Below are 14,372 nucleotides of genomic sequence, written 5' to 3'. Positions count from 1 at the left end.
GGGGCTTCCCTGGCGGTCCAGTAGTTAAGACTCCACACTTCCAGGGCTTCCCTGGTGGTGCAGTGGTTGAGAATCTGCCTGTCAATGCAGGGGACACGGGTTCGAGCCCTGGTCTGGGAAGATCCCACATGCCGCGGAGCAACTGGGCCCGTGAGCCACAACTCCTGAGCCTGCGCGTCTGGAGCTTGTGCTCCACAACAAGAGAGGCTGCGACAATGAGAGGCCCGCACACTGCGATGAAGAGTGGCTCCCTCTCGCCGCAACTAGAGAAAGCCCTCGCACAGAAACGAAGACCCAACACAGCCAAAAATTAACATTAAAATTAAAAAAAAGATCTATTAAAAAAAAAAAAAAAGACTCCACACTCCCAAAGCAGGGACACAGGTTCAATCCCTGGTCAGGGAACTAAGATCCTGCATGCTGCATGGCATGGCCAAAAAACAAGAAAGCAAAAAAAAAGAAAAGAAAAGAAAGTGACAATGACATGAAGAAAGAAGTGAAAAGGGATTAAGGGGAAATGAACGGAAATGGAATTTCAGACACTGAAGGAGTAATACATGCATTATTGTGGTCCTTGAAGAAGGAAAACAAAACAAGAAAACAGAGCTGATATTTAAAATCATAATCCAAAAAAATTCCAGAAATAGAAAATCACCTGAAATTACACACTGAGAGGGCTGGCCAGGTACATGGGAAAATTAACCCAGATGGTCAATTCTGAAACATATTCCAGTCAAGCTACTTGATTTCAAAGATTAAGATAAAATCCTTAAGCCTTCCAGATCAAATAATTTACAAAGTCATAAGAATTAGACTGGTATCAGACTTTTCAAAACTAATGTTCAAAGCAAGACAACAATGGAGGAGCATTAAAAAAAAGAACTCAATGAATGACAGTTTGAATCAAGGATTCGATATCCAGCCCAGCTGTCCTTCAAATACGTACAAGAAATAAGGAACTCTGTACCCACTAGCCTTTCTTGAGAGGATTCCCTTCATCCAACAATGGGATGATTTTTTCTCATAGAGGCATGAATTAGAAATTTGTAAATTGGTGCAGCCACTGTGGAAAACAGTCTGGAGGTTTCTCAAAAAACTAAAAATAGAACTGTGATATGACCCAGCAATTCCACTCCTGGGTATTTATCTGAAAAAAACAAAAACATTGATTCAAAAAGATATATGCACCCCAATGTTCATAGCAGTATTATTTACAATTGCCAAGACATGGAAGCAACCTAAGTGTCCATCAAAAGGTGAATGGATAAAGAAGATGTGCCACATATATATATACATATATATATACACATATGTACACACACACAATGGAATACTACTCAACCATAAAAAAATGAATGAAATTTTGCCATTTGCAGCTATATGGATGGACTTGGAGGAAATTATGCTAAGTGAAATAAGTCAGACCGAGAAAGACAAACACTGTATGATATCACTTATATGTGGAATCTAAAAAATACAACGAATTAGTGAATACAACAAGAAAAGAAACAGAATCACAATATAGAGAACTAGTGGTTACCAGTGTGGAGAGGAAGGGGAGGGGCAATAAAAGGCTGGGGGAGTAGGAGGTACAAACTATTGGATGTAAGATAGGTTACAGGGATATACTGTACAACACAGGGAAAATATCTAATATTTTGTAATAATTATCAGTGGGAAGTAACCATTAAAATTTGTGTAAAAAATACAGCTAACATCATACTCAATGGTGAAAAGCTGAAAGCATTTCCTCTAAGATCAGGAACAAGGCAAGGATGCCCACTCTTGTCACTTTTATTCAACATAGTTTTGGAAGTCCTAGCCACAGCAATCAGAGAAGAAAAAGAAATGAAGAGTCCAAATTGGAAAAGACATAGTAAAACTGTCATTGTTTGTAGATGACATGATACCATACATAGGAAACACTAAAGATGTTACCAGAAAAACTGTATAAAAAATAAAAATAAATAATTTTTTAACAGAAGAAAAAAGAAATTCTGAAACTCCTTCCTGTGTATTCTCTAGTTGAACAAATAAGCAAATATATTGTGGATAATGAGAACCACATTTCTCACTGTTGGAGAAAAGGTGTTACAAACAAGGAAAGGGGAAAGGCTAGGGACTTTCCTGGCAGTCCAGCCAGTGGTTAAGACTCTGAGCTTCCACTGCAGGGGCCATGGGTTCGATCCCTGGTCAGGGAACTAAGATCCCACAAGCCGTGTGGTGAAGCCAAAATAAAAGGAGTGGGGGAGGAGGAAGACCAGAATGAACTCTGTGATGTTGGACTACAAGTAGGGTATCAATATGAACTCATGGTTTTTAATATATGTGTACAGATAAGTAGATACAGAAATACAGACATATAGTATGTGTATGTATGCCTATTTGTACACATGCATGTGTTTCCGAGCTCTGTCTCCCAAGAAGACCTAGAACAATGGACACAGCAATGTCAAAAGCACACCTAAACCACAAGATACCAAAATTAGTCGATAAAAGTTTGATGAGAAATGGAATATTTTCTAACTCCCAACGTTATCTCCTCGCAAGATATTTATTCATCACAAAGAGTAAAAGACTCACTTTGCAATGGAGTAAGCTGATGGGCACCACCTTAACCAGATAATTGTGGTTACCGCCAACAATAATAGACATAACGACATCACGTAACCTTTGAGATGAGGCACTGGGAAGTATGCAACACCACTTCTGTGGTATTTTTGCCAAAAAGGGTAACCTCAATCTAATCAGGAGGGAAAAAAACCACACCAGATAAACTCAATCTGAGGGACAGTCTACAGAAAAATTCACCAGCACTCATCGAAAATGTCAAGAGCATGAAAGACAGGACAAGACTAAACCGTCACAGATTGGAGGAAACTAAAGAATGATAATTAAATGCTATGTGACATCCTGAGCCAGGAAAGGACCAAATAAGTTCTGTAGTTGGGTTAATAATAGTGTATCAGTGTGACGTTCCTGGGTTTGATCATTATACTGTGGTCCATAAGATGTTAACCTTGGAGGAAGGTGGATGAAGAGTATTTAGGAACTTGTGTCTTTTCTCCAACTTCTCTTGCAAGCCTTAAAATCATTTCAAAGTACAGAGTAAAATAAATAAATGCATCCAGCACTTCTTTAACTCATAACTTTTATCTCAATGCAAAGTTTCTATCGAGTTTGTGCCTTTAGTGGTTTCTCCACCAGCTGAGCTCCAAGATAAAGACTCAGGTATAATTTATTTGGGACATGATCCTAGGAAGCATGACAAAGACAGTGAGGATGTGAGAAATGGAAGGGAAGGGAACGAATAATGAGGATGTTGATAAGGAAGTAATGATGGTGGGCAACTGAGGCTGAAGACTTTGCCTCAGAGTCCTCCTTCCAGAAGGATAAGTGAGCTGGAGTATTTAACCATTAACTCTGATCAGTCATTGGAGATGTGGTGGCATCATCATTCCTGGGCATTCCTGGCTGCCTTGTATGTGGGCAGGGAGGACTCTGATGGTCAGGAAAAGTCTTTAGGTGGCCAAGTGTCTCAGATGCTGGGCATTGGACGTGTGGGGGCTGGTACACCCAGAAACATGCATCAGTCAGCTTAGGTTGCATTGCAGTAACAAACAATCCCAAAACAGCTTAGAACAACAAAAGCTATTGCTTGCTTATATGACAGGTCTGTGAGGGTGGGCTTCTGATATTCCCAGTCATGTGTGAGTCTGGGATATCGTTCCTTCTAAAGCTCTTGAGTGGTTCTTTCTTGGCCTCATATAATTTCTCCCCGTGCCTGTACCAATCAAAACTCCACCAAAGATTGAATTGGGGGGAGATTTCCCTGGTGGTGCAGTGGTTAAGAATCCACCTGCCAATGCAGGGGACAGGGTTCAGTCCCTGGTCCAGGAAGATCCCACACGCTGCGGAGCAGGTAAGCCTGTGCACCACAACTCCTGAGCCTGAGCTCTAGAGCCCACGAGCCACAACTACGGAAGTCCTTGCGTTCTAGGGTCTGCATGCTGCAACTACTGAAGCCCGCGCACCTAGAGTCTGTGCTCTGCAACAAGAGAAGCCACCACAATGAGAAGCCCGCGCACCACAACGAAGAGTAGCCCCCTCTCGCTGCAACTAGAGAAAGCCCAAGCGCAGCAATGACGACCCAATGCAGCCCCCCCCCACCAAAAAAAAGATTGAATGGAGACCGTCTAGAGATTCTTAGAGCTCTCTCTATTCAGTTCTCTCTTCTTGGGACACTGTCCATTGAATTCTAACCTTTTCAGCCTGCCTGAATTCCCAACTCTATCTCCTCAAGCCAGTGAGAACTCAGAGCTCTGCTTGGGTTTACCTTCCCTGCACTGCAAACTGGAAACTCCTTCCAGGCAGTCAGCTGGGCCAATTGTAGGGCTCACCTTGTTTCTCCCCTTTCAAGGACCGCTGCATTACACTTATCTCCAGAGACTGAAAATAATTCTTTCATATACTTTGTCCAGTTTTTCACTTATTTCAAGCAGGAGCTGGTACCACATCTTGGCTGGAAATTATCATGGGGATCTCTTAATTCCGTCTTTACAAACACAAGCTAGTAAATAAGAATCTAATAATTACTGGAGGGATTTTTCTTGAGAAAAACCATTCCAGCATTCACTGAATGTGGACAGTGTGATTCCTGGATCATTTTTGTTTTCAACACAGTTCAACGGTTTCCATTTTTTCCCCCTTTGTCCCCTTTTATTTCACTGGAATTATTTTTAATAATCAATTATGCTAGCCTCATAGAATGAGCTAGGAAGAATTCTCTCCTCTACATGCCAGGTGCATGGCTGGGAGCCGAGGTTCTGGAATTCCTCTGTGGACAAGTTAATAAGAATCTGCTACACTATGCCACAAATAGCAAATACACCCCAGCATCTCAGCAATGTAACACAACACAGTCATGGCCAAAACACTTGCAAAACTGTTGCAGATCAGAGAAGCTATCTTGCATCCAAGTTGCAATTGTGGGTTCCAGCGTTGCCAAGGGGAGAGAAGAGTGTGCAGGGAGGTGACCACCAATCGTTCTTAAATGTCCCAGTCTGGAAATGACATGGTCAATCTAGTCTCAGCCCATCTATTTACCAGGCGTGGTTCTGATGCACTGTTTGAAATGAGTCCCATGAGCCCAGCCTGAATTTGGTTCAGTTCCCCCAGACGCAGGCTTTAAGACAAGGATTTCAGTACAAGAGGTTGATTTGTTGTGTCATCCTCAGAGGGCACTAGGAGAGAAGGGAAGGAAGCCATAAGAAAGCATTATTTTTTTTAATTTTTATTTATCTTTGGCTGCATTGGGTCTTCGTTGCTGCACGGGCTTTCTCTAGTTGCGGCAGGCAGGGGCTACTCTTCATCGCGGTGCGGCTTCTCATTGCAGTGGCTTCTCTTGTTGCAGAGCACAGGCTCTAGGTGTGCGGGCTTCAGTAGTTGCAGCACACGGGCTCAGTGGTTGCAGCACGCGGGTCCTAGAGCGCGAGGGCTTCAGTAGTTGTGGCTCGCGGGCTCTAGAGCACAGGCTCAGTAGTTGTGGCACACAGGCTTAGTTGCTCCATGGCATATGGAATCTTCCCGGACCAGGGATCGAACCGTGTCCCCTGCATTGTCAGGCGGATTCTTAACCACTGTGCCACTAGGGAAACCCCAAGAAAGCATTATTGGCATTATTGAGCAGGTAGCTTTTTCCTCTTGCTAACCTCTAAGAGCTCTGAAACATGCCTCAGAGTTGTCTAAGTCAAGAGCAGAGAGAGTTGGGATATTACCCACCAACTCATTGAGATTTACCTCGTACAGCACATCCATAAGAAGTACAACACGTGGTAGACAGAATAGCATCCCCCCTAAAGATGTCCATGTCCTAATCCCCAGGACTTATGAATACTTTATGTTACATGGAAAAGCAGGAAGTAAGGTTGCAGGTAGACATAAGGCCCCTAATCCGCTGATGTGAAAATTGTGAGATTAGACTGCATTATTCAGGTTGGGCCCAATGTAATCACCGGGTCCTTTAAACGTGGAAGAGGGAGGGAATTCCCTGGTGGTCCAGTGGTTAGGGCTCCGTTCTTCCACTTCAGGGGGCACGGGTTCGATCCCTGGTCATGGAACTAAGATCCCACAAGCCATGCAGCGTGATCAAAAAAAAATTAAATGTGGAAGAGGGAGGAAGAAGAGTCAGTGTTTGAGCAAATGCAGGGTGAGAAAGGTTTAGTCCTTGCTGGCTTTGCAGAAGGAGGGAGGGAGCTCCCAGCCAACGATTGCAGGCAGCTTCTAGAAGCTGGAAAAGACAAGAAAGCAGATTCTCCCTGCTAACCTCCAGAAAGGAAGGCGGCCCTACTGACACCTTGATTTCAGGCCCATGGGACCCATTTTGGACTTCCAACTTCCAGAACTGTAAGATAATACATTTGTGTTGTCTTAAGCTACTAAGATTGTGGTAATTTGTTACAGCATCAATAGGAAACTAATACACATGCCTAGAAATAATGTGTTTGTTTGTTTGTTTTAATTTAGGGACTTCCCTGGTAGTCCAGCGGGAACCAACTGGACTGTGGAGTTAAGACTGCACACTCCCAATGCAGGGGGCCCAGGGTTCGATCCCTGGTCAGGGAACTAGATCCCACGTGCTGCCACTAAGACCCAGTGCAGCCAAATAAATAAATAAATATTTAGGAAAGAAAAGTTATATGAAGAAAATCATAAACCTTTACTGAAGGACATTTTTAAAGTACCCGAAGAGGGGAGGGAGGGTGGGGGAGGATGGATTGGGAGTTTGGGGCTAGCAGATGCAAATTATTATATATAGAATGGGTAAACGAGATCCTACTGTAGAGCACAGGGAGCTGTATTCAATATCCTGTAATAAACCACAATGGAAAAGGATATGAATAAAAAAATATATATGTATAAAATCACTTTCCTGTACACTGGAAACTAACACAACATTGTAAATCAACTTTACTTCAATAAAATATATTTTGAAAAAATAAAGTACCTGAATAAATAATTTGTTCACGAATCAATGAACACACAGATAGCTAGACAGACAACACATACCTATACGTATTGTATATATATACATATATGTATATATGTACTGTCCCAACCAAAATTACAAACTGATTCAAAACTGTATCTGGGAAATAAAATACACAGTAGTAGAGAAAAATATATTGAAAAAAGATCATGTCCTAATGTACATCAAACAGATTATCAAACTATAGTAACTGAAAAAAAAAAAACCTGTAGTAAGTGAAACAGTGGCAAGGAACAAAAATAAGTTCAATGGAACACATAATGCAATGTATGACTTTATTAAGGGGATGTCATGGGGGAGCTGAGGCGGGGCTGAGACCATCAATAGATGAAAAAAGATGGTCTATAGCCTATGGTGGGATGGGTCCTAGAGGATAAGGCGGTCTCAGAATCTGCCTCAGGATCTCGAAGACCTCCGTACAGGAGGGAGATGGGAATTCACCAAAGGGAAAAACAGAAATGGGTGGGGCCTGAGAGAGACCAGCAGACCGCATGTCTCAGTTGCCTGATCTCTGCAAACCGGGACAGGGTGGGGTTGGGGGGAGGCAGTGACCCTCAGAGGGCTGGGCAGGGAGACGAGGGCTTCTCACAGATCCAGGAGTTTTGTGTGCTACATTTGCCATCATTCCAGCCATCGTTGTACAATTCCACACAGTCCTCATCTTTGTGGTTGTTGGGTTCCCCTTTCTTCCAGAAGCTGTGAACCCCATGAGAGCTCTGAGCCCCCTACTCCTCCCAGAGCCCACCCCCAGGCCCCCCCTTTGGAGGAGCTGGTCCCTGGGCTTTGGCAGCAAATTGCCAAGAACCAGCCAGAGGGTGGTGAGGAGTTTGGAGGCAGGGTTTTGGAAATGTGGGTTAGGGTTAGAATCCACCTCCATTAGCATCAGCTCTGGCAAAGTTAAAATGCAGATTCTTGGGCCATTACCCAGACTTACAGAATCTGAGGCCCCCACCACTACCACTCCCACCCCCAGAATGAAGGCAGGACTCTGCATCTTCCCCAAGCTCCTCAGGTGATACTTTCCAGTCCCAGAGTCTGAGCAACCCTGCTTTGAAGGAGGGGCGTCCCTGCCCGCACCCTCGGGCCATTGTCACTGGGAGGTCACCTGAGTTGGAGGGGGCTGTTGTCCACCCATTTCCAGGAACCCTCATTGTGGTGGTCACTGAGGCCAATCCAGGTGGGTTTATTATATCTGACATACCAAATCTTCAGGAATTTCTGGGGGTGGGGGTGGGGAGAGGGGTATCAGAAGGAAGATCCCTGAATGCCACGCATCCCATGTCTGCCCACGTTCCCATGGTCCCCTGCCTCCCGTGGAAGCTCCTTTCACAGTCTAGCCTATAGCCCCTACTCCAGTTGTATGTGTTCACATGTGCGTGGAGGCTGTGGATGTGTGTTAATATACATACATGTGTGGATATGTGTTAACTTGTGTCTCAGTTGACATACATTATGTGTGGTCTCGAGGGTACTCTAAATTCCTTTTCTGTCCAGACATGGGCTCCTCTCAAACATGTTCTTCTCTCACTTGACCTTCCCGAGTCCATTATGCTTCCTCCTCCAGGAAGTCTTCCCTGACTGCCTCTCACCTCTCACCCCCATCTGCTCCCTGGACCTCCATCTCTCAGAGGGCAGAGGAGTGCAGCAGAAAGCTCTTTCTTGACCAGTCATATGGCCCAGCCCCAAGGGGAACCTTGCCCGGCCCACCTGCTCCTCAAGACTTTTGATGATCACCAGCTGGGCCCCAATGTCCTTACAGGAGGAGACAGCAGATTTCCAGTCACTCTGGGTCCAGGAGAATAAGTAGCAGCTCCCCTGGAAGAATTCCCAATTCCAAGGACAGGGACGGCACAGGCCAGCTGGGAAGGAGGAATGGGGTTGGGACAGAGAGGTCACTTGGCTCCTAGGCCCCAGACACCTGCATCAGACCTTGGGAACCTAGGGCCAGCCCCTGTGTTCAGCTGTCAGCTCAGTCCCCAAGAAATCCATGAGAAAGAAGGCAGCCATAGAAGGTGGGTCCCAGCCCCACCCACAATCCTGTGACTTCCTCTTGACTTTGACATGGGACCCTTACCCAGGGTGGCATTCATCCAGGTCAGGTGCTGCAGGATCTCCTCCAGGTTTGATTGCATCTGCCCCTGTGCAACATCAACTGGAGGGAGAGGACCTCAATTATTAAGCCCCTACCGTGTGCTTGGTGCAGAGAGGGCCCCATGAGAACATTATGTATGGATCTCACAGGAACCTGAAGAGCCCATGACACAAAGAAACTGAGGCTCAGAGAGTGACTTGCCCAACATCACCAGCCCCCAGGACCTCTTGCAGGGCTCCAATCCACTCCCCCACTCCTGCCCTCTCTCCTTCACCCCTGGTGGCGATGGATGTTCCAAGGTCCTGCTCCCTCAGAGCCCCATCCCCTCTCTGACTCTGGAACCCGGCGTCCAGCCCCTCATCCAGGCTGTTGTTCTCCACGTGGTGGTCCCCCAAATCTCTCTGCAGGAACTGGATCCTGGAAACTACAACAGAGCAGAGAATTCCCCCTTTATGAGCGCCAACTCTATCCCTGACCCGGTGCCAAGTCCGGTTTCAAGGTCTCAGGGAAACTAAGCTCCCCATAGAGGAGGATGTACTGCATTTCACGTGAGGAAACAGGATCAGAGAGGGGGAGTAACTGGCCCATGGTCACACAGAAGGTGACACGGAGCCCAAACGCCCCAGCCCTAGTAGGTCTGGAGGATGTGGAAAAGGGCAAAGACCATCCCAGAGAGAAAACCCAAAGGGACCCAGGACTCCAAACCCCCAGATGCTGACTCACCTTGAACGAGGGTGGTCAGCTGGAGCATGAAGAAAGCCAGTGAGATGAAGAGCAGCAGGGGAAGCAGAGGGTTCTGGGTCAGACACCCTGCAGGACCAGCAGATGGGCAGAGCTTGGGGCTCAGGGGCAGATCCTGTCCCACCCCACCCCCAACCACCCCCTTCCCCAGTCGCCTGCTCCTGAACCAGCCGCTCTGGTACCTGGTGAGCTCCTCAAACTGCGTAGGAGTCCAGGGTGTCTCTCAGCCAATGTCTGGCCCCCAAATGTCTCCTCCTCTGAATAGGACAGAGCACATGCAATTGAACTTGGAAGCCTGCTGAGCCCTCTCTCAGAACTGCAAGCTGAAGGCCAGGCCCCAGCACCTTCAGAACACTGGGGCCCTGTCATCCCCACCATCACCCCAGACTGGGGGTCCAGCCTCACCGGAGCCACCCGGTTCCTTGGGGTTACACATTTCTGCCATCCTCCTTTCCTCTCTGTCCCTCTTTCTAACTCCTCTCTGAACTATGGTTTTTATAAGCCCACGTATTTCCCTCTGTAGCCCTTCCTCAGATCTGTTCTTTCTCAACTCAGGAAGAATGAGGAACAGGATGCGGAAAACACTTCCTCTCAGAAAAATCCGGGGAGGGATAAAGCGCCTGACACAACTGAGAGGTCAGTTAGGATCGGGTAGAAGCTGTGCAGTCAATTTTGGTGCCAGAAGGCACTGTTCCAACCCCTATCCAGTCCTGGGACCTTCAGCCTCACATTCTCAGAGCCTCAGTTTCCTCAACTGTGAAATGGGACAATTACCCTGCCTCACACTGTAATTGTAAGGTTTAATACAGTGCACTAGTAACGGGTATAAATTGCCTATTCTAATGATGAATACTCAGCAATAACAGCACTTAAGCATGTGCCCACTGTTCCCCCTGGTGTGTGTTCTCCCTCACTGTAGCAAGTGATAAGCCTGGATTTGTTAACCACAGGTGTGTTCCTAGTGGTCTAACAGTTCTCACAACAGCCCTATGAGATAGGTAGTTATTATCCTGCTTTACTGATGAGGAAACTGAGAAACAGAGAGGGCAAGCAGTTGCCTGAGATCACATAGCTCAAAAGCAGTGGGGCTGGGAGTTGACCCATGAGTCCCTGCTTAACCACTACACAAAACAGTTACTTTTTTCTCCTTTGTAGTTACTAAGTATTTTGTAGAGAGTCACTTTGAAACTTTGTGTATTGAGCTTCCAATTTATTTCTGTATGGACCCTGGTCTCCTATCTGATGCAATTGGGTGTATGTTACAATCTTTTTTTTTTTAAATCTAAAGTGAGTTTCTTGGGGCTTCTCTGGTGGCGCAGTGGTTAAGAATCTGCCTGCCAATGCAGGGGACACAGGTTCAAGCCCTGGTCCAGGAAGATGTCACATGCCACAACTAAGCCTGCGTGCCACAGCTACTGAAGCCCGCCTGCCTAGAGCCCATGTTCTGCAACAAGAGAAGCCACCACAATGAGAAGCCTGTGCACCGCAACCAAGAGTGACCCCCTCGCCACACTAGAGAAAACCTGTGTGCAGCAACATAGACCCAATGCAACTAAAAATAAATAAGTAGAACAAATAAATTTATTTTAAAAAATAAATAAATAAAGTGAGTCTCTTGTAGACAGCATATAATTGGATCATCTTTTTATTCATTCTGTCAATCTCTACCTTTTAATTGGAGAATTTAACTCTTTTATATTTAATGTAATTACTGATAAGGTAGGGCTTCTATCTGCCATTTTACTATTTGTTTTTCATATGTTTTATTTCTTTTTCGTTCCTCAGTTCCTTTGTTACTACCTTTTTTCATGTTAAATAGATACTTTCTTCTTTTTTTAAAAATTGAAGTATAGTGATTTACAATGTTGTATTAGTTTCTGGTGTACATCAAAGTTATTCAGTACATATATATTCTTTTTTCATATTCTTTTCCATTACAGTTTATTACAAGATATTGAATGTACTTCCCTGTGCTATACAGTAAATCGTTGTTGTTTATCTATTTTATATATAGTAGTTTTTTATATAGTAGTTCATCCTCTCCAGCATTTTTATTTATTTGTTTGTTTGTTTGTTTGTTTATTTTTGGCTGCATTGGCTTTTCATTGCTGCACACAAGCTTTCTCTAGTTGCGGCGAACAGGGGTTACTCTTTGTTGCAGTGCACAGGCTTCTCATTGTGGTGGCTTCTCTTGTTGTAGAGCATGGGCTCTAGGATGCTCAGGCTTCACTAGTTGTGGCCCACGGGTCTTGTTGCTCCGTGGCATAAGGGATCTTCCCTGACCAGGGCTCAAACCCATGTCCGCTGCATTGGTAGGCAGATTCTTAACCACTGCACCACCAGGGTAGCCCTCTAGCATATATTTTTTGTAACTTTTAAAATTTATTTTTTTAATTATTTATTTATTTATTATTTTATTTATTTATTTTGGCTGCACCAGATCTTAGTTGCAGCATGTGGGATCTACATTGCGACATGTATTGCAGAATCAGTTCCCCGACCAGGGATTAAACCCGGGCCCCCTGAATTAGGAGCTCAGAGTCTTACCCACTAGACCACTAAGGAGGACCCCTGTAAATTTTTAATGGTGGCTATTCTGACTGGTGTGAGGTGGTACCTCATTGTAGTTTTGATTTGCATTTCTCTAATAACTAGCAATGTTGAGCATATTTTCATGTGCCTATTGGTCATCTGTGCATCTTCTTTGGAGGAATGTCTATTTAGTTCTTCTGCCCATTTTTTTAAATTCTCTTGTTCTTTTATTTAACCAGTTTTTTAAAATAGATCTTTATTGGAGTATAATTGCTTCACAATACTGTGTTAGTTTCTGTTGTACATCAAAGTGAATCAGCCATATGCATACATATGCCCCCATATCCCCTCCCTCTTGAGCCTCCCTCTCATCCTCCCTATCCCACCCCTCTCAGTCATCGCAAACACCAGGCTGATCTCCCTGTGCTATGCTGCTGCTTCCAACTAGCTAAATATTTTACATTCAGTAGTGTATATATGTCGATGCTACTCTCACTTTGCCCCAGCTTCCCCCTCCCACCCCGTGTCCTCAAGTCCATTCTCTATGTCTACATCTTTATTCCTGCCCTGCAACTAGTTTCATCAGTACCGTTTTTTTTAATAAGATTCCATATATATGCGTTAGCATACAGCATTTGTTTTTCTCTTTCTGACTTACTTCACTCTGTATGACAGACTCTACGTCCATCCACCTCACTACAAATAACTCAAAAATATAGAACGCTTCACGAATTTGCGTGTCATCCTTGCACAGTGGCCATGCTAATCTTCTCTGTATCATTCTAATTTTAGTACATGTGCTGCCAAAGCGAGCACTTCTGCCCATTTTTTGATTGGGTTGTTTTGTTGTTGTTGTTGTTTTTGAGTTGTATGAGCTGTTTGTATATTTTGGAACTTAAGCCCTTGTCGGTCGTATCATTTACAAATATTTTCTTCCTAGTTGTAGGTTGTATTTTCGCTTTGTTTATGGTTTCCTTAGCTGTGCAAAAGTTTATAGGTTTGATTATGTCCCATTTGTTTATTTTTGCTTTTATTTCTTTTGCCTTGGTAGACTGACCTATAAAAACATTGGTACAATTTATGTCAGAGAATGTTTTGCCTATGCTCTCTTCTAGGAGTTTTATGGTGTCATGTCTTATATTTACGTTTTTAAGCCATTTTGAGTTTATTTTTGTGTAGGGTGTGAGGGTGTGTTCTAACTTCATTGATTTACATGTGGTTGTCCAGCTTTCCCAACACCACTTGCTGAAGAGACTGTCTTTTCTTCATTGTATATTCTTGCCTCCTTTGTCAAACAGTAATTGACCGTAGGTGTGTGGGTTTATTTCTGGGCTCTCTATTCTGTTCCATTGATCCTTTTTTCTGTTTCTGTGCTAATACCATGTTGTTTTGATTACTGTAGCTTTGTAGTATTGTCTGAAGTCTGGAAGGGTTATGCCTCCAGCTTTGTTCTTTTTCCTCAAGACTGCTTTGGCAATTCTGGTTTTTTTAAGGTTTCATATAAAATTTAGGATTATTTGTACTAGTTCTGTGGAAAATGTCATGGGTAATATGAGAGGGATCACATTAAATCTGTAGGTTGCTTTGGGTAGTATGGCCATTTTAATCAATATTAATTCTTCCAATCCAAGAGCATGGGATATCTTTCTATCTCTTTGAATCATTTTCAATTTCCTTTTTCAATGTTTTATAGTTCTCAGCTTATAAGTCTTTCACTTCCTTGGTCAGGTTAATTCCTAAGTACTTCATTTTATTTTGTTGTTGTTGTTGCAGTTTAAAAAGAGATTTTTTTAAATTTTCCTTCTTGATATTTCATTGTTAGTGTAAAGAAATACAACAGATTTCTGTATGTTAATCATGTGTCCTGCTATCTTGCTGAATATGTTTATCAGTTCTAGTAGTTTTTGTGTGGAGTCTTTAGGGTTTTCTATTAAATAGATATTTTCTAGTGTATCATTT

At 43.9% G+C, this 14,372-nt stretch overlaps 1 protein-coding gene and 1 non-coding gene across 2 annotated transcripts; both read right to left on the bottom strand.

The window, feature by feature from the left end:
- Positions 1-7,339: 7,339 nt before the first annotated feature.
- CD209 (CD209 molecule) lies at positions 7,340-10,409 on the bottom strand. The gene is made up of 8 exons (XM_070045109.1): positions 10,287-10,409; positions 10,064-10,138; positions 9,864-9,950; positions 9,415-9,564; positions 9,123-9,200; positions 8,756-8,907; positions 8,154-8,266; positions 7,340-7,744 (listed from the first exon to the last, which is right to left on the bottom strand). The coding sequence occupies exons 1-8, from the start codon at positions 10,324-10,326 to the stop codon at positions 7,603-7,605; spliced, it is 837 nt and encodes a 278-aa protein (XP_069901210.1). The 5' UTR covers positions 10,327-10,409; the 3' UTR covers positions 7,340-7,602.
- Positions 10,410-13,122: 2,713 nt separating this feature from the next.
- LOC115865575 (U6 spliceosomal RNA) lies at positions 13,123-13,229 on the bottom strand. Its single transcript, XR_004044358.1, has one exon. It is a non-coding gene; the product is annotated as a U6 spliceosomal RNA (small nuclear RNA).
- Between the last annotated feature and the right edge of the window lie 1,143 nt (positions 13,230-14,372).

This window comes from Globicephala melas, chromosome 3 (genome assembly GCF_963455315.2).
Source record: "Globicephala melas chromosome 3, mGloMel1.2, whole genome shotgun sequence".
NCBI lineage: Eukaryota > Metazoa > Chordata > Mammalia > Artiodactyla > Delphinidae > Globicephala > Globicephala melas.
The sequence above is the reverse complement of the archived record's forward strand: the minus strand, read 5'-3'. Positions and strand labels throughout refer to the sequence as shown.

Coding starts and splice junctions, on each gene's coding strand:
- CD209 (XM_070045109.1), bottom strand. CDS start 10,326: ATGGCAGAAATGTGTAACCCCAAGGAACCGGGTGGCTCCG. Junction 9,201..9,414: donor AACATCCATCGCCACCAGGG/GTGAAGGAGAGA, acceptor CTCTCCCTCCAG/TTGATGTTGCACAGGGGCAG. Junction 7,745..8,153: donor AACAGCCCCCTCCAACTCAG/GTGACCTCCCAG, acceptor TGGGGTTCACAG/CTTCTGGAAGAAAGGGGAAC.